Source organism: Tilletiaria anomala, assembly GCF_000711695.1.
Source record: "Tilletiaria anomala UBC 951 chromosome Unknown K437scaffold_54, whole genome shotgun sequence".
In the NCBI taxonomy this organism is placed as follows: Eukaryota; Fungi; Basidiomycota; class Exobasidiomycetes; order Georgefischeriales; family Tilletiariaceae; genus Tilletiaria; species Tilletiaria anomala.
This window is the reverse complement of record NW_013546968.1, coordinates 82,909-104,501: the sequence shown is the minus strand read 5'-3', so window position 1 is coordinate 104,501 and position 21,593 is coordinate 82,909. Positions and strand designations below refer to the sequence as shown.

At 54.7% G+C, this 21,593-nt stretch overlaps 6 protein-coding genes across 6 annotated transcripts; 2 read left to right on the top strand and 4 right to left on the bottom strand.

Moving 5' to 3' along the window:
- Positions 1-563: 563 nt before the first annotated feature.
- Positions 564-5,472, bottom strand: K437DRAFT_294942 (uncharacterized protein). The gene is made up of 12 exons (XM_013387227.1): positions 5,367-5,472; positions 4,863-5,285; positions 4,685-4,797; positions 4,528-4,623; positions 4,051-4,460; positions 3,843-3,987; positions 2,529-3,773; positions 2,270-2,449; positions 1,637-2,206; positions 1,281-1,567; positions 1,078-1,214; positions 564-1,014 (listed from the first exon to the last, which is right to left on the bottom strand). The coding sequence occupies exons 1-12, from the start codon at positions 5,458-5,460 to the stop codon at positions 644-646; spliced, it is 4,071 nt and encodes a 1,356-aa protein (XP_013242681.1). The 5' UTR covers positions 5,461-5,472; the 3' UTR covers positions 564-643.
- Positions 5,473-6,352: 880 nt separating this feature from the next.
- Positions 6,353-9,442, bottom strand: K437DRAFT_263333 (carbohydrate-binding module family 21 protein; the record flags this gene model as incomplete). Its single annotated transcript, XM_013387226.1, has 3 exons — positions 6,353-6,656; positions 6,728-6,936; positions 7,004-9,442. 3 exons carry the CDS (start codon positions 9,440-9,442, stop codon positions 6,353-6,355), a joined length of 2,952 nt encoding a protein of 983 aa, XP_013242680.1.
- A 2,985-nt stretch (positions 9,443-12,427) lies between these two features.
- K437DRAFT_257183 (putative HOS2-putative histone deacetylase) lies at positions 12,428-14,447 on the bottom strand. The gene is made up of 5 exons (XM_013387225.1): positions 14,108-14,447; positions 13,979-14,028; positions 13,732-13,902; positions 13,400-13,654; positions 12,428-13,321 (listed from the first exon to the last, which is right to left on the bottom strand). The coding sequence occupies exons 1-5, from the start codon at positions 14,255-14,257 to the stop codon at positions 12,595-12,597; spliced, it is 1,353 nt and encodes a 450-aa protein (XP_013242679.1). The 5' UTR covers positions 14,258-14,447; the 3' UTR covers positions 12,428-12,594.
- A 484-nt stretch (positions 14,448-14,931) lies between these two features.
- On the top strand, positions 14,932-16,576 carry K437DRAFT_214889 (uncharacterized protein; the record flags this gene model as incomplete). Its single annotated transcript, XM_013387224.1, has 7 exons — positions 14,932-14,993; positions 15,086-15,185; positions 15,270-15,565; positions 15,634-15,897; positions 15,981-16,273; positions 16,345-16,388; positions 16,460-16,576. Coding segments are annotated over 7 exons (1,176 nt in total), but the record flags the coding sequence as incomplete, so codon positions are not given.
- A 256-nt stretch (positions 16,577-16,832) lies between these two features.
- Positions 16,833-19,140, bottom strand: K437DRAFT_141762 (Nucleotidylyl transferase). Its single transcript, XM_013387223.1, has 7 exons — positions 18,294-19,140; positions 18,115-18,227; positions 17,871-18,008; positions 17,559-17,793; positions 17,369-17,482; positions 17,160-17,285; positions 16,833-17,066 (listed from the first exon to the last, which is right to left on the bottom strand). Exons 1-7 carry the CDS (start codon positions 18,960-18,962, stop codon positions 17,016-17,018), a joined length of 1,446 nt encoding a protein of 481 aa, XP_013242677.1. The 5' UTR covers positions 18,963-19,140; the 3' UTR covers positions 16,833-17,015.
- A 380-nt stretch (positions 19,141-19,520) lies between these two features.
- K437DRAFT_257180 (WD40 repeat-like protein) lies at positions 19,521-21,429 on the top strand. The gene is made up of 6 exons (XM_013387222.1): positions 19,521-19,811; positions 19,888-19,959; positions 20,033-20,134; positions 20,198-20,664; positions 20,746-20,900; positions 20,979-21,429. Exons 1-6 carry the CDS (start codon positions 19,572-19,574, stop codon positions 21,341-21,343), a joined length of 1,401 nt encoding a protein of 466 aa, XP_013242676.1. The 5' UTR covers positions 19,521-19,571; the 3' UTR covers positions 21,344-21,429.
- Positions 21,430-21,593: the final 164 nt, after the last annotated feature.

Sequence of the window (21,593 nt, the reverse complement as noted above, 5' to 3'; positions counted from 1 at the left end):
TGAAGTGAAACTTACGGTCTGACTTTTTTTAGAATAAACGCTATATCACCTGTCCTAGTTTTCAAGCCTCTCTTCGTTGCTGTCCACTGGCCCGTCTGCAGAGCTTAACAATAGACATGATGGAATGCTTCCCGCAGGTCTCAGTATCATCGCTAGCATGAGCGCTCAAGTCGGAAGCATCGGGGGTAATCGTAGAGGAGGGTAAGAGCCCTCATGTGCGATCTGTGCGATTTGGTAGGCCGTGTTGCTGTCAGCATCTGTGCCTTGATTTCAATTATACAGCTGGGATTCCTACCGTGCGTCTAAAGCTTCTCAGAACCAGCTTACACGGACGCTCTCTCGGTAATTGATCGTCGGAAGAGCACGGTATTGCGCTGGGACTTCACCCGGGTACGGTCATTCACACCGCCTTCTGTGCACCATTTACTTCTGGACGGGACGCTAATCCTGAAGCAAGTGCTTTCAATCCGCACCAAGCAGCTGTTAACGTGATGAACGGCTTTGGCAAAGCTCGTGTGGACACCTCAGGACAGGTCCTTGACTGGGTTGGAAAGGATAATACCGGTGAAGAGGTATTCAGTGACACGCGGAACGTAGAATACAGATGCTGAATAAAGGGACGCAGTACGGGTCGGGTACAACTTCAAGCTTTTCGCGTCCGCTTCCTCGGGTTTTCAGAAGGAAGAATGTGATGGGATTCGTCGAGTGGTTCCGGCAAAGGACGAACCGCCGCCAAAGGGGTCGGGCTTTTCCCTAGAGTTCCAGTCTCCCGCTCAAAGTCGATCACCGAGCTCTCGTGTGTCCTTTCGGCCTCGTTGAGCTGTTCAGGGTCTCTCTGGTTGTCATCCGCCGCGCGAGCGCGCTTCCTGGAAGAGTCGGGCGACGCCGGATGCTTAGTGTTCTGCTTCATTGCTTCTTCCGCATCTTCGACTTCATTTTGTGCAGGGCTTGTATTTGAGCGTGGATCCGGATCTGCCGTAGCGGCTGCATCTGCGCCATTTGCTTCCTCAACGTCTGAAGAAGAACGATTGAATAAGTTGTCACAACAAATATGGCATAATCCAACTCCACACTCACCTAGTTGTGCAAGACCTGAATGCTTTGAAGCGACAGCCAGCAGGCGCTTTTCATATGTTTGCAAAAGGTCGTTTTGTTTACTTGTCAGGGTGCTGTCTGTGTCTGTGATTTGAAGAGCGGCATTGATAGACAATTTTCTGAAAGGTAAATGAGTGCATGAGCTTTGTTCCCCTTGAAAGATTGCGCTTCGGATTCACACTCACATCGCAATCGCGTCCTTTGGTTTCGCCGACGTGAGCATGCTTGACAAGGATTTGAAAATGAGCAATGTCTTCGACAACTGCCTCTTATCGTTTGAGGATGCGATAGCCTCGAGACGGCCAATGTAGTGCGATGCGAGCTCAGTATGAAGCTTGACCAGCGGGGATCCGGTCACCGCTGAGAGAATAGACAGATGGGGTCCCCGAATCACGAGAGCGTTCCCGAACATCTTGGCCATGGCAGCGCACGCCGAAGCAGTTTGAGCCCCTTCGATGTATGTATCGTGTATCTAAACGGACAAAAGTATAGAAATGTCAGGTTCATTTGACCTTTCAAGGCCATTCCGATGTTCACCTACCGTCAGCATCGAGCTTTTGATCACCTCGCAAGCAGAATTAACAGTCCGGCGCGAAGATAGCCGTTGGCGAATGACGTCAGCTGCGGACTTGATCAATTGATCAAAGGTCGTCGAGACTTTGCCATATTGGGCCATAGCAAAGCTGAGGTGCTTCAATTCAATCACATTGAATTGCGCGAGACGGATGAGCGATGAGAATGCAGTGCAGGCCTCATGTGCGACATTGGTGCGATGGCTTCTCGTCGCGGTGGTGATCGTAGCCTGCTTGATTAGACTTGGCCGCTTTGTAGCCGCGAGCTCCTCGTCGCTCAGATCTGACTCGTCATCGGAGAGAGCCAATTGACTCTTTCGCATTGGTTCTTCGGCTCCTTCCTCGGGAGCTTCGACTACCGTATCGATGCTAGCTTTCAGGACCTGAGCGAGCGAATCTTCAAAGGAGCCACCCAGGAACGATGTTTGGAAGGCATCGGCAAGGCTCCCTGAAGTTGACGAGAGACCATTCTCCGTGGCGCTTGCGTCCCTAGGTAGGGACTCCCGAAGAAGCAGAAGAGTGATTACTTGATCAAAGGCCTGCGGAATTCCTTCCTGTCAACATCGTAAGCACGGGAAGCACACAATTAATGCATCGCTTACATCTCGTCGGACCTGGCTCGTGACGATGGACAACTCGTTGCCAAGATACTCCTTGAGTAGGCGCAGATGTCGGGACACAGTCTCGGGATCCACAATGCTGATGCCTCGCACCGCGGACTCGAGCTGCTTAGGCAGCCAGAAGACACCGAGCGTCAGAGATTTTAAAGCGTTGCCAACCATCTGGGATCAAGAGAAACAATTAGCACGCCAGAATTTGTATCAGCCCTATGTACAGAATGCAGGGTTGTGAAACACGTACCTGGCTCTCTTCAGAGTACCCCAGTCGTCCGCGATTGGCGAGGCTCTGAACAATCTCCCACGATGTGGTGGCTTCGCCGCCAACCGCAATGCCGAACGGTAGTTGAGGCTCGTGCATGTTGAGGAAGACCAGCAAGCGCTTCAATGTCGCTTCGTAATGGTGGACATCGTTTTCTGAGAGGGCTGCAGTTTCAAGGTCCCGGTCATCTGAGCCTTGGCGCAAGGCCTGCACGATCTTTTCGCCAACCGAGACCAGACGATCGAGATGGCCGGAGGCTTCACCCTCTGCCTTAGCGAGATGGGCGAGCCCTCGAATGGCTAAAGTCAGGATCTCTGATTCAGTGTGGCGCATGAAGTGATCATGGAGCTCTCGCCACAGCTTTTCGCGTTCATCTGCGTTTCCGGCATCTTGCAAGGCCGCAGGTGACAGCAGAGGGACCAATCCGAGTGTTCTGGCGATCAGCGGCGCGTCCGTCCGGTGCCTCACCAAAAGTTGGGGAATAGCATGCAACAGCGAAGAAAGATTGAGCCCGACATTCTCTGCTACTTCTGTGCTACCCTCCAAGCCCTCCATATCCTTGCGCAATAGCACGTGTATGACTTCGAGTAGTGCTGCTTCCTGGGATCGGTCGAGACTGAGCGTGTGCGGGTGGTTTTGTGAGTCGTCCTCTTCTTCCCCACCTGCGCCATCACGCGCCTCTTCGGAAAGCAAGAACGCTAGCAGGGACCTCCAGTTGGCAAGTTCCGGTATCTCCTGTCGGAGGCCATCTATGGCGATGGACACTCGGCTGGCAGCCCCATCAAGCTTGACTGATGGTTCCTCTGCCGAGCCTTTGGTCAAGACGAGAGCAAGGCTTTTAAATAGTGCACGGGCACTACTGTCGCTCATCGAAGCATCCGATGACTTGGAGCTGCGAGAGTCACGGATGTCCTCCTTGATTACGTCGACGCGCTTTGAAATCATGCTTGCAACAAATGGGGCAGCAGCTAAACGGACCTTGGCATCTGCGCTGAAGATCTGCAACGCGAGAACATCCAAATCTTCTTCCTCAAAAATGCCGTGCTCGTGCATAGAAGCAGCGAGTTGCAATGTCGCGCATCTTACATCGACATCAACGTCGCTGGTCGCCATCTCGAGAAGCCGCGGTTTGAAAAGGTCAGTAAAATGACGAACGGAGCTTCTGAAGTTTCCCTTTTCGTAGAGGCTAAACATCGCGTTGATGGACGTCAGACGAGCCTTAGCGTCCTGAGTAAGCGCAGGCGAAATCCGTCAATCAGTCGCGCACCGCAATCGAGAGCTGTCCCATATCCTCACTTGATCAGACAGGAGCCAACCCAGGTACCGGAAGTAGGCGCCACGCAGATACTTGTCAGGGTAGTCTCTCATCCAAAGGCCGAGCTCGTGGACACAATCTGCACGGATGTTTGGATCAGAGTCACGGTATCGGTGAACGAAGACGCTGAAACGGCGCAGCGGGGTGAGCCTCCTGTGTACTCCTGTCAATCCGCTGTGACAGACTCACCTGCTGATCATGTCCTCGAGGAATCTTTCGACTACGATGGAGTCTTCTTCTGCATTAATGACTCTGGATTCGAGCTCCCTGATTCTGCCTTTGTCCTGGCGGGCTTTCTTTTTCTCGAGGTCGCGTTGACGGACTGCGAGACTGTGTTCCCTTCGGAGATCCTGTACGATAAGATTCATGTGCGTCGTGCTCGATAAAGCGATAAACGTTGCTGTGTGGCGAAAAGAGCGCAGAGTCGAGGAGGATAGAGCCGACACCCAAGCGACAATGCTGGGCAGAAATTCGTCATCGTCAAAGAGGTCAGCCTCAGCGGCCGATCTGTACAGTCGTCCGAGAAAGTCCGAGAGCGACTTGACAAATTTCCTGAATTTGGGAGTTCTGGAGATGATAGGGTACGACCCGAGGCTCTCCTATGTTGCAGCGTGGAATACTTGTCAGGGGTTATGTGTAAAGATGAGCATATGACCTTTGGCTCACCCTCTTGAAAATTTCTTGGACGTCCTCTAGAGTGTCCAATATGCCATCCAGATCCTGTGCCTGATCCTCGTCGACACTCTCGTTGCAGCCGCATGCCTGTGTGCGACATATGAAAGTTGAGAGCTTTGCATACACCTACGCCCGAGAGCTGACTCACTCGCAAGAAGAAGTTCACCAACTGAGACAGGGCCTCGCCTCGCTCTGCTTGGAACAGAATCATCCAGTCCTCCACATTGCTTTGCACAGCGCTCTGGGAATCGAGCACGGCGTCTGGTGGCAACGAAGCATAGTCAACGACGGATTCGCTGTGGACGCCCAGAGAAACCGCGACTTACTGAAAAGCGCATTATCGTCCTTGATGTTCAGTTCTATCTTGCTGTTGTGAGGTCCTGCAGCGGCGGTCCTCTTGCCACGCGCCTTGGGCTGGCTTCGGCTGGAGCCGCCTCCTCTCGGAGTAGGCCCCTTCTTTGCCTTTGCTGCGCTCCCTTTGGTGGTATTTTGTTTGGGACTAGCACGCTTTCTCTTGCGCGATCCCCCACCAAAGTCACCGGAGGTGTCCTCGTCTGCATCTTCCGTATCACCCTCGGTATCACTCCGGCTCGCCCCTTCCCCTTCCCCGTCCTTGTCCTCTCCTTCAGCCTCAGATTCGGGTGCGTCGCTGAGTTCAGAGTCCGAAGTGTGTTCAGATACACCAGGTTTTTGAGACTGCTCCTTTGTGGTGAGCTGCATTGTAGCTTGTCGCGCACTACGTCGCGAGCCTTAGATTCAAACGCATCGGTCAGCTCCTACATACATTCGGCGTTGACACACTTGGCCATCGCGGGCTGGGATCCACTCACCTTCCTGGGCTCGCATGGTATCTCCAGCGGGTTGAGCAGCCTTCCTAGAGGTTGCAGCTGCTCTAGACATTGTATCGAGCGGCTGTATGCGCATGCACGAAGCCGTTGTCGAGGTGCATGGTGCAATACAATGATAGGTGAGCTGGCGAAAGATGGTGGGTTGATCCAGAACACAGTTGCGCGACGCGTTCCACAACAGAGTTGCGCATTGCGCGCATCCTCATCTCAACTCATCCAGCGCATCGTTAAGTCTCGCTCATCAGCACATGTGGAGAATTGACGCGTCGCGTCGCGGACGAGTCGCGACTTCCGTCCAGATCCCACAAACCTGGGTTTCTCGGCAGCGGATCTCACACCCAACATCACCGATATTTCGAGATCTCTGAAACATCTCAAATTTCTGGCTATCCGCTGCTGCTCTCTATATGCTACAAACCACTCCACAGTGTTGCATACTATGTAGCTACTCGCCTGTTCCCTAGCAATCATGTGCACGCTTATATGCCTGAAGCCTGGCTCCCCCATTTGCTGTCAGCGGATGCGGAAGGGAAAGATGCAAAACCCAGACATGTCAAGTGTCAAGCATGGTACGTCAGGCATACCCTGCGTATGGTGCTTGACCATTGTAATGCGCTGGCTGATCGGCCTTGGCAAGGACAAGCTGGCCTAGCACGGCCCTCACTGGCAAGGTTCGGACTTGAAAGCGCAAGGGTGAAGTGATATGATCGCAAGAGAACCGATGGTGATACAGATGCGAGGCATGCAAATGTGCGTGGCAACTAGTGTACAAACATGACGGTGGCTTTGCGTACGTTTTAAATGTGAGATGATCAGTTGCTGTGGAGCCTTGGCGTTTATTAAGGCTCAGAACCTGGCTAGGAGAGACAGGCGTCGATGTGGAACGAGCGATCAAGTGTACGTGTGGATGTCGGCTGTGGTAGTCATGGTTGTATATGTGCGAAAGAAACAAAGAATGTACGATTTGCTCATGGGCCGATGCGTGGAGTCGGAGGACCGGAGCCAGGTAGGTCTACCGAAGAACTGACAAGTGAAGTCGCTGCTGTCCCGTTAAGAGTATCTGAGTTCCAGCAGAAACGCGCAACAAGGTCTTCCAAGCTGGTGATGCTGTCGGGACGCATTGATGATGCATTCGAGTCGATGGAATCCGAGCTTGCGTTCATGTTTGATCTCAGGCGCCCGATGCTATTGCTATCGTTTGCCTCGAAGCCTTCCGTAGTCTCCGACTCCAGAGATGTGGTGGAGGCGGATGGAGACAGTGCGTTCGGCGAACTACAGTGAAGCCAGGGGTGATCAGCTATGCATACTGGGCAGGACCGAAGCCGTCTCATTTGAACACTCACCCAGTGGGCGAGACGGGGGAGGTCAGATTCGACCCAAACTCAAACAAGCTTCCATCATGAGATGCCGAGTCAAAGGACGAAGTGTGATTATGTTGAGGCCGGGACAGATGTTGATGCTGATGGCGCGGGGGAGAAGGGGTTTGAGGCGTCAAGTCGCCTGCCATATTGGGCCATGATGGATTCAGAGGGCTGCGGCCGGGCGGAAAAGTCTGCCATGGGGTAAAATATTGTAAGTTTGACCATCGAATGAGACGCGCCAGGCATAAAGGCACGTACGTTGTATTTGGTCGGAGTCAGCAGAGCAGAGGTCGAGTTGGGTGACGGAGTCGCCGAATGGATGGTCGGCTCATGTTTGATCATCTCACCCAGTCCGGGGCTCATCATGCCGAAAGACATGTCTTTCCCACTGATCGACGCGGCGTGCAGATGAGGAGCGGGGGGGCGCAGGGCATCGCCAGCAGTAGTAGAACTGCTAGAAGTAGCAGAAGTCTGCGGCATCGTGCCGGGCGTCGGCATGCGAGATGAGAAGTAATCAAGCGCAGCGGCCCGGCCGGGCCCAGTGGACCTGCTCCCGCTGGCGGGATTTTTGAGTGATTCGCCAAAATCGTACCTAGCCGACCAAATGGCAGGAGAGCCGGAGCGCTTGCCCGGCGAGACCGGAGGCGATCTGCGCTTCGTGCGATCGTGAGAGACGTTTTTCGGTGTCTGCGCTTGGTCGCCGTCGTCTTCATCTGCGCTCAACTTGCTGAGCTCCTTTTTAAGGTCCTCCATCATCTGGTGGCCTGATCGATTCTTGCGAAGCATGTCTGGAAGCCCGCTGACGCGGACCGAAGGCGATAGGGGGATCGGACGCACCGGCTGTGTTGAAGTGACGGCGATCGGCACAGGCCGCTTGCGGAAGTCGAGTTGGTAGTTCAAGTCGCCATTGTTATCCCACATCTCTTGGCCAGCCGTGCGATAGCGCAGACAAAGGAACATGCTCTTCGTCTCGTGTTGACCGGCCCCGCGAGGCCAGTTGAGCAGCTCGTTGAGCTTGATGGAGAAAGTGAACCGATCCGAGAGGCCATCTTTGATATTTTCCGAAAACTCTGCCGACACCTCGTTGACCGTCGCCCAATTGTCCAACGTGAACCTGACAGCAACCCACTTCTCGAACGCCAGATTGCGAACTTGAATTGCGCCCTTGACGGAGCGCAAATCGTCTGCCAAAAAGACACGTTCTAGGAAGATGTCTCGATCGAGGGAGAGCTTGGCGGAGGAGGGGAAGTTGGGCAAGCGCAGGATGAGCTGCTCGTCCCCTTCTGTCGGGGTCGGAGGTCGCGGAATCGCCGCCTCAGGTGTGACCGTCCCGTCTAGCCGCCGCCCAAAGTGACTCAAGAAGGGGAAATCGCGTTCCTCCTCCGTCTCGGTCTCGGTTTGCTCGGGACTTCCATCGCGCGAAACGGCGGAGGGCCGTTGCCGGTGTTTAAAGACCTTGACCTGCTCGAGATTTTGATGGAAGTGCACAACCTTAGGGATCGTGGGTGTATTTGGTACGCTCTTGGCCCGCGACATGGATCCACTGAGGCTGTCAGTGCGTGAAGGAAATGCAGATGCTGGATAGTGCTTCAATGACGATTTCACAGGCTCGCCTGACTTCTTCCTGACCAAATCTGGTAGCGTCGACGTGGAAGCTGGATTGTGCTTGTCCATGATGCTCGGTACAGGGAGGCAGGCCAGATCCAGCTGCAGGCCAGGAGGCGCGTCCGACGGGGCTGAGGCCTTCAGTGCCAAGACTTTCCGTGAACTGGGATGCAAAGGCGCAGTCGAAGTTGTCTTGGCGTTGGCCTCACGACTAGGGAACTGCACTTTCTCTGCATCCTTCGTCGAAGGTTGCGACGGACCCGGAGCGGCGCTTGAGAAGGCTGGAGTCAGGCGCAGCATCTTGGGCCGCCGTTGTGTTCCTTTGATTCGCGAATGCACTGCTTTGGTATTGACGGATATGTCTTCAGGCTTTGAAATCGTGTCACACGAGGACGTCGAAGACGGACTGGCATGAGCCGGTAAAGTCGTTGCCTTCGCCACCGGCGGATCCACCGTGCTAGCGCTGTGAGATTCATTTGCTGCACCATTCGCGGAACCGTTTGCACGGCCATTGGTACGACTGCCTGAGCAGTTATCATTGGGCTGCTCCGACAGGCTCAGCGACAAGCTTGGCGGCTCTTTCGAGGATGCAGTAAAAGGTATTGAGGATGTGAGGGAGGCTGCGCGTTGCTGCGTGTGTTTGTGATGTCTGCCATTCCCTCGGCTGCCTGCTTGCGCGCCATCGCCAGTAAACGCTGTACGGGCCGGAGGAAGTGGCTCAGAAGTGGCAGTCATCATGGGAAATGTGGAGTAAGGAGAGTGTGGGCCGTACTGAGACAGCCGCGACCGCTGAAACACAGACGATGATGCCAACGGCGCTACTGAGTTGATCATGCCCGTATCCCGCCACGAGCGGTGCGATGGCACTGCTTCGAAGGAAGCCAGCGTCGGGCGAAAGAGAGTCGGCAGGCTTGACCGCGAGCGCAAACTCTGAGCTGGAATGGGAAAGCTGAGCTCCGTTGCATCTGCAGCAACCCGCGGCTGCAGTGATTGAGGCTGGGCTTGCAACAGCCTAGTGAGCGATGCTAATTGAATGTCGTCCATGGATGACATCGACGTAGGGGATGATGAAGGTGTCAGTGGCGGGGTCATTGCAATGCAACATCGTTGGAAAAGGGAAAGGTTCGAGTGCGGGGGAGCGACTGTGATCGGCGACGCTGGCGGGACCGGCCGTAGCCCGCTCATGTCCTTGATCTGTGTCCAAGCGTTTCCCAGCATCATCTCCACGAGTCACTTTGCAACGGAGGCGGCAAAGGGAGGTCCTCTTTGCTTGAAGGATTGAGCGGGCCAATATAAGGTCGTAGTGATGCTGGATGTGATGATGAGATATAGGACTGCGGCACCGAGACGCCCAGGGCGAATGCAGAGTTGCAGATGAGAGCGCTATCGGTGATGGCCGCACTTCGATCGGCGGCGGTTTGCAGATTTGCAATTTGCAACGATTGAGCGTTTCGAGCGAGAACCTGGCCCAGCACCGGCGTGACGTGGTGTCAAACCCGTGTGGTGTGCCTGCGTGCGCAGCGCAAAGGTGTCGCTCGAACGTCGGATTGTTCCACCAGGGGATCTCGCTGCCGGCCCGCTCGTGGTGCTAATTGAGGTGCTCGGTGAAGCTCGGCGCTATACCAACCTCGCGCTGTCCGTGCTGAGCGCCGAGTGCATAGCCTGATCACTTTGTGCTATGGAATCTACCTCTGTGGTCTGTGCCCGACTCGAGGTGCCGCAGGTTGCCGCCATCCAGCATGTGCTGTCACACCTACGGTATATCACTTCACCGCCCGTGGGTAAAGTGAATGCAGACAGCAGTAGTACTGGAGGCCTGCGCGCCACCAGTTGACCTCCAAGCTAGTTGTTTTCCCCTCGCTCGTAGTGCCACCACGCAGCGTTGTGGAGTACTGTACTCACGTTTGCATCGTCGGCTACGGCCACACTCTTGTACGTTGCACTCGTCTATAGGAGGCTCGTTTTGGGGTGGTAGGAGATGGGCCGCTCGATCCAACGGTCGAGAAATTTGTCGACGGGGATCGAGTATGGGCTTTTGATGAAGACTCTGCCTGGACTCGCTCGCTCTCTTGGTCGGGCGTTGGTGGTGCAACCGCCACTGCTTCACCGATCACAACTACGGCTGGCTAGGGTCCGGACCAGCAGTCAGCAACCTTTGTTTGTTACTGGCCTCTAATCGCCTTCCCTCCAGGTCGCTATTCGTCGCTTTTCTCTTGTCCAGAATCGAACAGAGCAGAAAACAGGAATGCATGTTGCATCAGCAAGAGAGCTTGAAGGCGGGGATGGACGAGGGAGGACACTGATACAACATGCAAGGCCTCGCAACAGGTAGGCCTCGTCGCAATCAAATCAGCTCATCACCAGCCAACCAAAGCACAACCGCCTGCAGAGCCCAATCTACATACCAGAACAGGTCCGTACATTGGATACTTACATTCCTGTGCCATCGTGCCCCCATTCGAATTCGAATCAATTGGGCATGCCACACTGAGACAATACCAGAGCGGCGATACGCGCGTGCTCCAGGGTTTTTTTTAGAGACGCTGGCCCCAAAAGTCCCGGGAGTTTCTCATGCAGGAGCTGCATTTTGGCCGTGTTTGTCGGCTGGCATTGAGTGTTGGGATGGGGGCACGTATAACCGAGAGGGTTCTTTTGCATTGCCCATGACACTGGCACCAGGGCGCTCAACTCCACACACATTCCGGCGCTTTGAGCCATTCGCATCGCCACTAGAGTAATCTTGTACAATACAAATATGTATGCTAAGCTCATATACTATTTATGCACATGGCACAACACAGTAGTCTGCGTGGTGCCCTGCAGTGCCTGCAGGGTGCTGGACAATGTGGACGGCGGCGACATCCTATTGGAGCACGTTATCGCCTACAGCGACCCACAGTAGAATCCAGACTGGCTGCACAAGCCGACCTTCAAGGGCGCGCATGCATGCGAATTCTAACTCTACTGCCGCTAGCTAGCTCCCCCTTCCTTGGCACTCGAACGCTTCGCCCACGTCAAGCTTTCTCGTCACATCGGATGATCGTCACCGTCCGTCCAGTCACACCGCTGGTGTCTGTGGCAAAATGCAGTCAGACGGCGGTGCCTTCGGCATATTTGATGGTTAGAGGGAAACAAAGTCTCCTCCTGGCCGCTCTCGTCTAGCGATCAAGCGCCAGGGGCTTCACACGATCACACCTCACAAGGTTCACACCGTCGTCGTTGTGCGCACCAACACTCTAGCTCATCTCTTTTCTACAGTCGCTCGCTGGTCGGCTTGCATTGGCCTCCTTAGCCCTTCACCAACTCCATACCCGCTCAAGTGACGTGGTTCCTCTATACCTACGGTGGTGCTACCACATATAACCAGGTCCTTGTCTCCGCGCAACGGAAGGCTGGTCATGGTAAAATGTCTTCGTACTCGGCCGTACCTACCCACAGACGGAATGTCTGATGAGGGCTGAGATTTTTGTGGACTACTTGGGACTATGGCGCTGTATATTCATCGCAAGCCACCAGACATCCTGTCCTTTAGTACATAAGTATGTGTACGGCGACCAGCCTCGCGTGAGACCGGGGAAAGAACATGGTAGCCAGTGGGTACCCCAAGGCCTAGAAGTGAGGCGCAGCGGTTGAACAATCATCGACTCCAGCAACCTGCCATTGTCTTCACGACGAGCGAAAGGGGCGAGCTTGCATATCCGCTGGAAGAGAATACGCTGCCTTCTACATGTCCCTGAGAGCAAAGGTGGCGCTTTCGTAGTGCGGTCGCTGGGCTCTTTTCTGAGGCTGCTCTCAGCAGTCCGTGGTCTATGTAGGTGCCCCAGACCAGTGCTCTGGCTTTCGAGCAGGCGTATGTAGAACTCCGGCATAGGGCGTACGTGTGCCGATGGCCACCATTCCACTGCAGTCTGCACCGATGGAGGGGGATGTGCACGAGTATGGCCGACATATGTACATATATGCAATATGCGTGTCTGTGCATACCACAAAGCACGCCATGACCTCAAAGCTTCAATGCCTTGATCAAGGTAAGTGTTGTGGTAAGAGAGCGGGACAGCGTTTAGTGTGGTTTGGGTTGTGGACCAGGTATATGGCCGCGTATGGCTTGCGCTTTGCTCTATGCTACAGAAGACGCGAGGCGCGACATAGAGATACAGTAAATCCTGGGGGCAAGGGTATCAAGCGGTGGCCTTTTTGGGGTGCCAACATCGCGGGTTCCAAAAGAGCACGGGTACGCTCTGTCATCAACCTTCTGGCTTGGTCAGATTGTCTTCTTCCAGCCAGGCTCCGGACAAGTCCGGCGGGAGCTCGTGCATCTGCACCGACGGCGCGCCGTGCATGTATCGCAGCTGATCCAGCACCTCGATCCGAATCTTTTCCAGCGCTACCCGCGGGTTCTGATTCTCGACGCGCCCCGCCTGCAGCGGCTCGTGCAGGCGTCTGTTCGGCCCAAAGAACGCGTCGTACTCTGTCGAGGGAAGCTTGTCCGGGATGCAACGGCCCGTCAGCACGGCCGTCTCGTAAGACCAGCAGCGCGCGACGTTGCGCACAGTGTAGCCTCCACCGCCTAGCACGAGTAGGGGCAGGCCGAATGACTTAACGAAGCGGACGCACTCCCCATGCGCGGCGATCGAGAGATTGAAGCAACCCAGACGATCCAGGCCCAATGAGTCTGCACCGCATTGCAGGACGATCGACTCGGGCCGGAACGTGGTGATGCAGGGTTCAATGATGCTTTTGAAGAGCGACACGTACGCGCCATCGTCAATTCCGTCTTGTAAGGGAACATTCAAGCAAAAGTGCTTGCCGAGACCGGTGCCGACCTCGCTGAGTGCGCCAGTGCAGGGAAAGAAGTCATTGCCGTACTTGTGGAAAGAGACTGTGAGAACGCGGTTGGAATTGTAAAAGGCTTCCTGGACGCCGTCCCCATGATGAATGTCAATATCGATGTAGAGCACTCGTGGATGGTACCTAATAGACGGGAAGGCGGATCGATGTCAATGTGGCGGACCACAAGAGACATTCGTTCATCCATCCATCCTATCTCACCTGAGCAACTCCATGATGGCAAGAACAATGTCATTCACATAGCAAAACCCGCTTGCCTCAGACTTTTTTGCATGGTGCAGGCCGCCGCTCCAATTGATGGCAATGTCTGCAGTGCCAGAGCAGAGCTTCTTTGCCGCCGCCAGGGAAGCGCCCGCGTATGATCGGCAAAAATCGTACATGCCATCAAACACTGGACAGTCGTCAGCAAAGTTGAACCGAGTGAATGCTGCCGACAGGGGGGTGCTGGGCGTCACGCTGTTTTGATTCACCACACAAGTGCGCAGTCAGTGAGAGGTATTCAAGCGAGAGTGCGGAGGGAGCGGTGGGCTCACCTGCTCAAAAACTCGACATAGTCTTCATCATGAAACCACTCGAGCTCTTCTCTCGATGCCATACGAGGTGTAAAAACATCCATGTCCTTGTGAAGCCCGTATCCCAAGACAAGTCGATTGGTGATGGTAAGTCTAGCTGGCTTCATGGGATGGCGCTCGCCAAAGTGGTAGCTGAAGGACGATATGAGGCAAAACGTCAGCATAAGCCAGCTATTCTGAAAGCATCGGGGTTATCCGCGCTACTTACTCGCCCACCCCTTTGGGGAAATAATAGGCTACTTTTGATGAGCTATGTGACTGTGAGCAAAGGGCAAAAGTGTGACGGCGTGAGCCTCAAGCTCTTTCTGCAAGTCTTGAGATTTATCCAGGCACACACCCGAACATTATTGGCATCCTGAAGCAGGCTCCAGCTACCGCCCAGTGCTTCTGGCCGATCAAGGAAGAAGGGCGAATCGGAGAGCGTTTGCCATTCATAAGGGTCGGATGACTGCGCAGTAGGAGCGCTGTCGAAGCTCAAGACAACCATCCCATCCAGAGCCACCTGGGACCTGCCTCGCCTTCTAGCCTCCGCGAGGCACGTCGTTGATTTTAACGATTTCGTGAGTGATCTAAGGCAGCTACGAGCTACCTACAGTTGGGCCGTCCATAAGCCAGTGCCAGCCAGCAGGATCAGGTGTGATGAGGATGCAAGGACGCAAGTTGGAATGCGCAAGCTGACAGCAGCTGCAACGGAGGGAAGTGTTGAGAGACGAGACTGATTTTTGACTCTCATGTTTGATTCGTCTCTGTCGGTGAATTCATCATAAAGGCAGCCATGTGGATCCAAAAGTTGCCGGAGCTCCTCCCCAGAAGAGACTGTCACCACGTAAGTGTCCAACAGTGCTCTGCTCCACTGCGACTCGCTCAACCCTATCTCTCCATTGTGCTCACACGCTTATTCGATGCAAAGGCGTCTGCTCTTGGCTATGTACACAGAGACTCCTCTCTCAGGCAGCGTGCAGTAAGGGTGTGGCGAGCACCTCACCTCCTCTCAGGACCCACCAATTAAATCAATGTACCATCCTACCCCAGAACTCGATCCTGACTGCAAGCGCCTCATACAGATCACCATCTCGCCCGATTAGCCATCCCGACGCGTCTTTCCAGATAGGTTCAGCCGGTGACGGCGTGGTGTCAACCCGGGCGGACCCACCCCCGGGCGTCATGGCATCCCGAACAGCGGTGCCGGCCCTCGTGGCCGGTATGCTCGCGACCGGCATCTGGTGAGGCGGTTACACATTGGTAGGATGACTCGTTTAGTCGCAGAGCTAACGCTGACCTTTCTTGCTCGTGTGGCACGCTGTGAACTTGCCAGCAACTCTATCTTCAACAAATATCAAGATATGCAATGCGTCGCGCACTGCGATGACCCTGATCCACAACGCCGCACCGACTTCACTCAGCCCGTTTGGCAGGTGCGTGCGTCGTGCTAGCCCGCTTGCTTGGGCAAGGATGCTTACATGCTCACCCTTTCCTCTGCACCTCGCATTGCATCGCAGACACTGCAAATGTTCTTGGGAGAATCCATCTGCCTGCTGCCAGTAGGAGCACGACTCTTATGGGAGTACAGGAAAAAACAGGGGCAATATAGCGCAGTTGCGCTCCAGGATCCAGAGCCAGATGCAGATCAAGGCAATGTAGAGCTACAGGAGCATGAAGCAGTAGGCTTGGCGGCGCAGCCCAAGGAAATGCAAGGGCGCGCGATTCTTCTCTTCTTCACTCCTGCCTTGTGCGATATCATCGGTACTTCACTCATGAATGTTGGCCTTCTGTTCACACCTGTTAGCATCTATCAGTGAGTCATCCGCCGTGAATGCTTTCCCGTAGACATGCGTATGCTAAAGGCGGGCTGTTTCCCCTCAGAATGACACGCGGAGCGCTCGTCTTATGGGTGGGAGTCTTTAGCGTCATCTTTCTGCGACGGCACCTCTTCCTCTTCCAATGGGTTTGCCTCGCAATGGTCATGCTTGGCGTATCCATCGTTGGCTTGAGTGGCACTCTCATCTCTTCGTCTACCAGCGATGCTCCAAGCAGGCCGGACGATGACCTCCCGCCGGCAACCCAGGCCATCCTTGGCGTCCTCCTCATCCTCTTTGCTCAGATCTTCACCGCGACTCAGTTTGTGCTGTGAGTGCTCAAGAAACCCTAACGCCTAGGCTGCTGTTCGATTCGAAGCTTATCACACGTTCTCTATGCCTGACCTGTCTCAGAGAGGAGAAGATTATGTCCAAGTACACTGTCGAGCCGCTCCTTGCCGTCGGGTATGAAGGAATATTCGGGTTTTCAACCACGCTAGTAGGCATGATCTTCCTGCACTACTTCATTGGCAAGACTCCTGATGGCAAGGGTGGGCCATTCGATCTCCATGCTGGCTGGTCGCAGATTATCTCCGTCCCTGCCATCCTCTACAGCAGCGTTGCGATCGCGCTCTCCATCGCCTTCTTTAACTTCTTTGGACTTTCCGTCACAAGGACAGTCAGTGCAACAGCTAGAAGTACAATTGGTGCGTCTACCTTCACTGTCAAGAAGCCACGTTTCTTGCCGTTGTGCTGACTTCGTTCTGAAATCACCCAGATACCTGCCGTACGCTTGGCATCTGGATCGTCAGCCTCCTCGTGGTAAGCAGCGGATGCATCGCGATCTCACACTCGTGCTCATAAGCTAATGCTCTTCAACTTTCGCCTTACAGGGCTGGGAAGTTTTATTGCCCCTCACAGGCTCGTTGCAGTGCCTGGGATTCATCTTCCTCGTCACAGGTACCATGGTCTTCAACGGCGTCGTACGACCACCACGCTTCCTCCGACCTAAGCCACCGAAGATGGCCCGGCGCGCCAGCAGTCGGCATATGACTAGGAGTAGGAGCCGGTCACGAGCGCGCATCACCAGTAGTGGCGCAGCGCTTGATCAGCATCAGCAGGAGCAACAACAACAACAACAATAGTAGAAGCTGTTGCTCCAAAGGTCATTTTGGCGCCCGCGACAGTCTGCTAGCTGAATTTTTACACACCTGGAATCTATGCTAATCACTTGTACCTATTTCGAGTTGAATTTGGCCTACTTCTCGCGCAGCTCTGGTCACACTGCAACACTTCCAATTCGTCCGCAGGCGCAGACTTGTTTCCCTCCCGCAAGCGACCACAATGATTTGCTTGGCTTTTCCAAAGTCCTGTAGGTATCATTGCGGGCCGTGAGGCACATGCGCGAGTACAAGGTTTTGCATTTGGGTTCCACATTTTTGGCAATCTCTACCAGTTTGTCTCTTTCAATTCAAGATCCTCTTCTTCAGGCAGCCGATACTGTTCGAGACGGGGGAAAGAGACCGATGGACTGTCAGTACCAGAACTTGAGATGGGGGAGAGGAGCACTCTGCTTTGCGCAGGCCGGCTCACCAATTTGTGCTCTTCGATATAGTTTATCACTGAGTTCGGTAACAAGTATTTGATGCTCAGCCCGCGACGGACAAAGAGGCGAACTTTGGAACTGCTAATGTCGTTGTAGATTGTTTGCTTGACGATCTGGTGCATCAAAGGGGCCATAAGAGAAAATACTTTTAGGTACGCCCCTCTGACGCAGCAAGGCTGTCTTTCTGGTTGCTCACCTTGAGATTCCGCCGATACCGCCATAAAAGGTCATGCCCAAGCAAGAAGGACCAGACATCTGCGCCGGTCCTTTCCACAATTAAGCAGCCATAGTTGCCCAAGATGTGATGCAGCTGCCAGTAAATGAATTCAGAAATGAGCGAGTCTGGGGTGAATGACACTCGGAACGACGATGGCAGCAGGACTCACATCTGGCTCCGCCCAAACGCCGGGCTCGCCCATGCTCTGGATCAAGTCTCCACCTGCAAGAAGCATGATCTTTACTGGTCGGTGTGAGCCATCGCTGAGCTTGACACCTCCATCGGGTCCTGCATTGACCTCCTCGTGGAAATGATCCAGCACGACGGCAGTGCGCTGGTACTCGTCTTGTAGCGACTCCCACGCGTCGACCATGAGCCATGTCGATGTCTTCTCCACCGCAAGCCTGCGTCGCACAGGAAGAGAGCATCATAATGCATGAGCGGCGATGTCTGCAACTTCGAGCATTGATACGATACGTACTCGCACATGCGTACTCGATGCGTCGCTTTCGCAAGCCCCTCCTTCTTGTAGTAATCTGACACGGGCGAGTAGTAGCCAGCGAGCAGCTCGTACTTGCCAGATTCGACAATAGAATCCTTGGCCATTTCAAAAATACGCCTGCATTCCACAGCAGGCAAATGAAAACAGGTAGGTATGCAGTCGTTAGCAAAGTTCCAGTGAAGTGGGGCGCGCACCACGGATGCCAGAGAAGCGAGCCACGCACAGATGCAAGTATGTTGGTGGGGAAAAGCTCCCGCAGGCGACGATGATCAGTGGGATTTTGGATTCGTCCCGCATCCTGAGCGGTAAGCGATGCTTTGGGAATCGATATTGATCCTGTAAAGAGGTAATTCAAAAATAAGACTTCAGGCCCTATCTACTTCGCCAGGGCTGGTTGCTCACCCTCGACTGCGGCTGTACGGGTACCTTGTGTACAGAAAATGATCCTGAGCGGCGTAGCACGAAAGCTGTCCCATCTCCATCGACCTCTTCGTCTACGCCGCGATCGGTGATGACCGACGTTGCATCTTCCACGCCATCCAAGTCTTCCGCCAGCATCGAGTATGCCGGCCGTGGGCTGCCCAACCCGTTCGGGTAAGAGGGCGGCAGCCTTTGCTGGCTATCAAGATTCCAGTTCGGCACATCCTGGTCCCGCGGAAGAGTTTGATCCCGAGATGATGCTTGTGATCGAGTTCCTTCCTCTGCTGATATTTCTTGGCGATATTGGCCGAATGGATGCATTTCTGATAACCGGGCGGCGTGGTGGTTCGGCGTCTTCCCGCCGTCGTCTTCGGCAGACGTGCGAGAGGAAGAGTAAGTGGTATGATTCTCGCCGGCAGGCATGTCCTTCTCTTGCCCTGTTGGCGGGCTCTCCAGTGGCTGCTGTTCGCTCGAACCGGACGGGCCCGGAGTGTTACCAGACCCTCCGACTGCAGTGCCTGTGAAGGGAGGGCTGTCCAACACGTACGACTGGACGCTGAGGGATGCGAACTTGAGCGATGAAGGCCCCCCAGGCCCGGAGGTCGAGTCGGTCATCCGAGGTATCGCTTGTGGTAGATGCGGGCCTGGCATGGAGGGAGGGGCAGGAAGGTGAAGTGGATCAAGCGGCCCCCTTCAAAGGAGGTTTCTGCCGGTGTGGAGTGAGCGGCAAAGGTGGCGCTGAATACGCAAGCACGATGGCCAGGGTCTCGAAGTAGACAAAAAGCTTCCGAGTCAGACGGCACAAGGTCACACGTGAGTTGGTATGTAGGAGGTCCTTAATGAGGCTTGATCATCAATGACACGGAGATTATATATACGAGTATATCTCACTGCGAGATCTTGATGATGGAGGAACGTTACATAATCAGCCTTCCATTGACTCGACCGTCGGCCCGCGGAGGAAAAGAGAGTAAACAACATATTGACTGTTGAGATAGCCAATCGTTGTGCCGGAGTGTAGCAGCAGTAGTATTTAAGTACAAGGTACCATCGGCATTGTCACGTGATGTGCCCATTGCACGGATCGAGCCGAGGACATATTCTGCTGGTCGCTGTTGAAGACGTAGATGGGGATGCGGTGGATTGCCAACTATCTCAATGGAGCTCGCAAGTGCCACATAAAGAAACGGAAGACGTCTGGGAGCCAGAGCTGCTGCCGCCATCTCTCGCTCTTAGCGCCGAGCTTGAAAGAGGCTCGCCATGTCTGGAGAGCCATCGAGCGCGACTGTCGCTGGACCGTCGTCCAGCAAGCGGCCAGCGTGGTCGCCCGACCACCTGGCGCACGAGCCGCCACAGGCGCCGCCCATCGATGTGCGGATAGAGGAGGAGCAGGCTGCGCAGGCTGCGGCTCAGGCAGCTGGTTTCGAAGGGCGGAGAGCTAGGAAGTTCCTGCAGAGACGGACCGTCGATTACTTTGGCACGTACATGCGCTACAACCTTGTAAGTCAGAACTTGGGCTGCTGGACGGAGATGAAGCGACGGCATGATTCCCTGACTTTTGGAATTTGACTTGCAGGACCGGCTACATCGAACGTGCTATCGACACGATGACGAATACATGCGGCCTAGCGTGCACTCGATCAGCAAGGTTCATGCCGTTGCATTTGCCTTTTGCTTAACTATCGAATGCACCTCTGACCATTCGTTGCTCCTTTGACCAGCTTCACCCGCCTTTTGCATACTCAAGATCGAGCACTTCAATAGCAACGACGCCCGTTCATACATCTACGAACAAGGTCCGCTGCCCGGTTAACATTGTTCAAGTGAGTGTTGTCGCAGTCGAAGTGGCTAAAAACCGCCGCTGACGCTTCTCGTGTGCCGCGCAGTGGACGCCTGAAGGTCGGAGGCTGCTGACAGGCTCGCAGTCAGGCGAGTTCACACTATGGAACGGACTGACGTTTAATTTCGAGACGATCTTGCAAGCGCATGACTCGCCAGTGCGAGCGTTTGAATGGTCCAAGTCGGGTGTTTGGCTCGTCTCTGCCGATCAGAACGGCATCATCAAATATTTCCAGACCAATATGAACAATCTGCAAGCGTTTGAAGGACATCGCGAAGCCATTCGAGGCGTCAGCTTTAGCCCGGATGATGCGCGCTTCGTCACGGCGAGCGATGACTCGACGCTCAAGATCTGGGCATTCGATGAGGCGCGGGAGGAAACGACGCTCAGAGGGCATGGGTGGGACGTCAAGTGCGTTGATTGGCACCCGACAAAGGGCCTCATTGTCTCTGGCAGCAAAGACAATCTGGTCAACTTTTGGGATCCGCGAAGTGGCACCAACCTGGCGACGCTGTGAGTACTCTCTCCGTCTTGGCGCTTTACGAGGGGACCAGGTGTTGAGCAACGCGGTCTCATCGCCGTAACCGCCCGCAGACATGGCCACAAGCAAACGATCCAGGCATGCAAGTGGGGTGGGCCGTCGAACAATCTCGTTGTGACTGCATCACGAGACCACTTTTTACGCATCTACGACATTCGTGCTATGAAAGAGCTCTACACATTGCGAGGGCACAAGAATGAAGTTTGCAGTGAGTGCCAAAGACTGATCGACCAACCCCATCATGCTGTTGTCTGACTCGATTGCATCATGCACTAACGTGGAACAGGCGTCGCGTGGCACCCGGTCCACTGCGACCTGCTCGTTTCGGGCGGCTCGGAAGGTTCGATGATCTACTGGTCGTTGCAAGCGGAAGATCCGGAAGCACCATTGCTGGCGATGGACGAGGCGCACAACTCGAACATCTGGAGTCTCTCGTGGCATCCGCTGGGCCACCTTCTTGCGAGCGGAGGCAACGATCACGCGACCAAGTTCTGGGCGCGCTCAAGGCCTGGTGGGGCCGAGCCGGGGCACAGTGGGCATTATCCACATCAGCAGCAGCAGCAGTTCGATGGATACACCTTTGAGAGGGCCGATTTTTACGGTCGGGATAGCAGAGGAGGTGGTGGTGGTGGCGGGTTTCTATCAGGATGATCGGCAGCCAACTTGCGCTTTTGCCTGTATTGCAGCCCCATTGCCGACGCATCGGTTCTCCAAAGAATGGTTCATAGTATTTCGACAAGAAATCCCGTGTGTGATCTCAGCCCAGTGCGCATTTTCTGAGCATTACGCCAAACTAGTCGAGCGGAGATTAGGGTTGGAAGCTGGAACCGTGCGGTGAGAGCGGCGGACGCATTGCTGTGTGCTGCTATCGGTAGCGGTTTCGCTGTGATTCACCACTGCG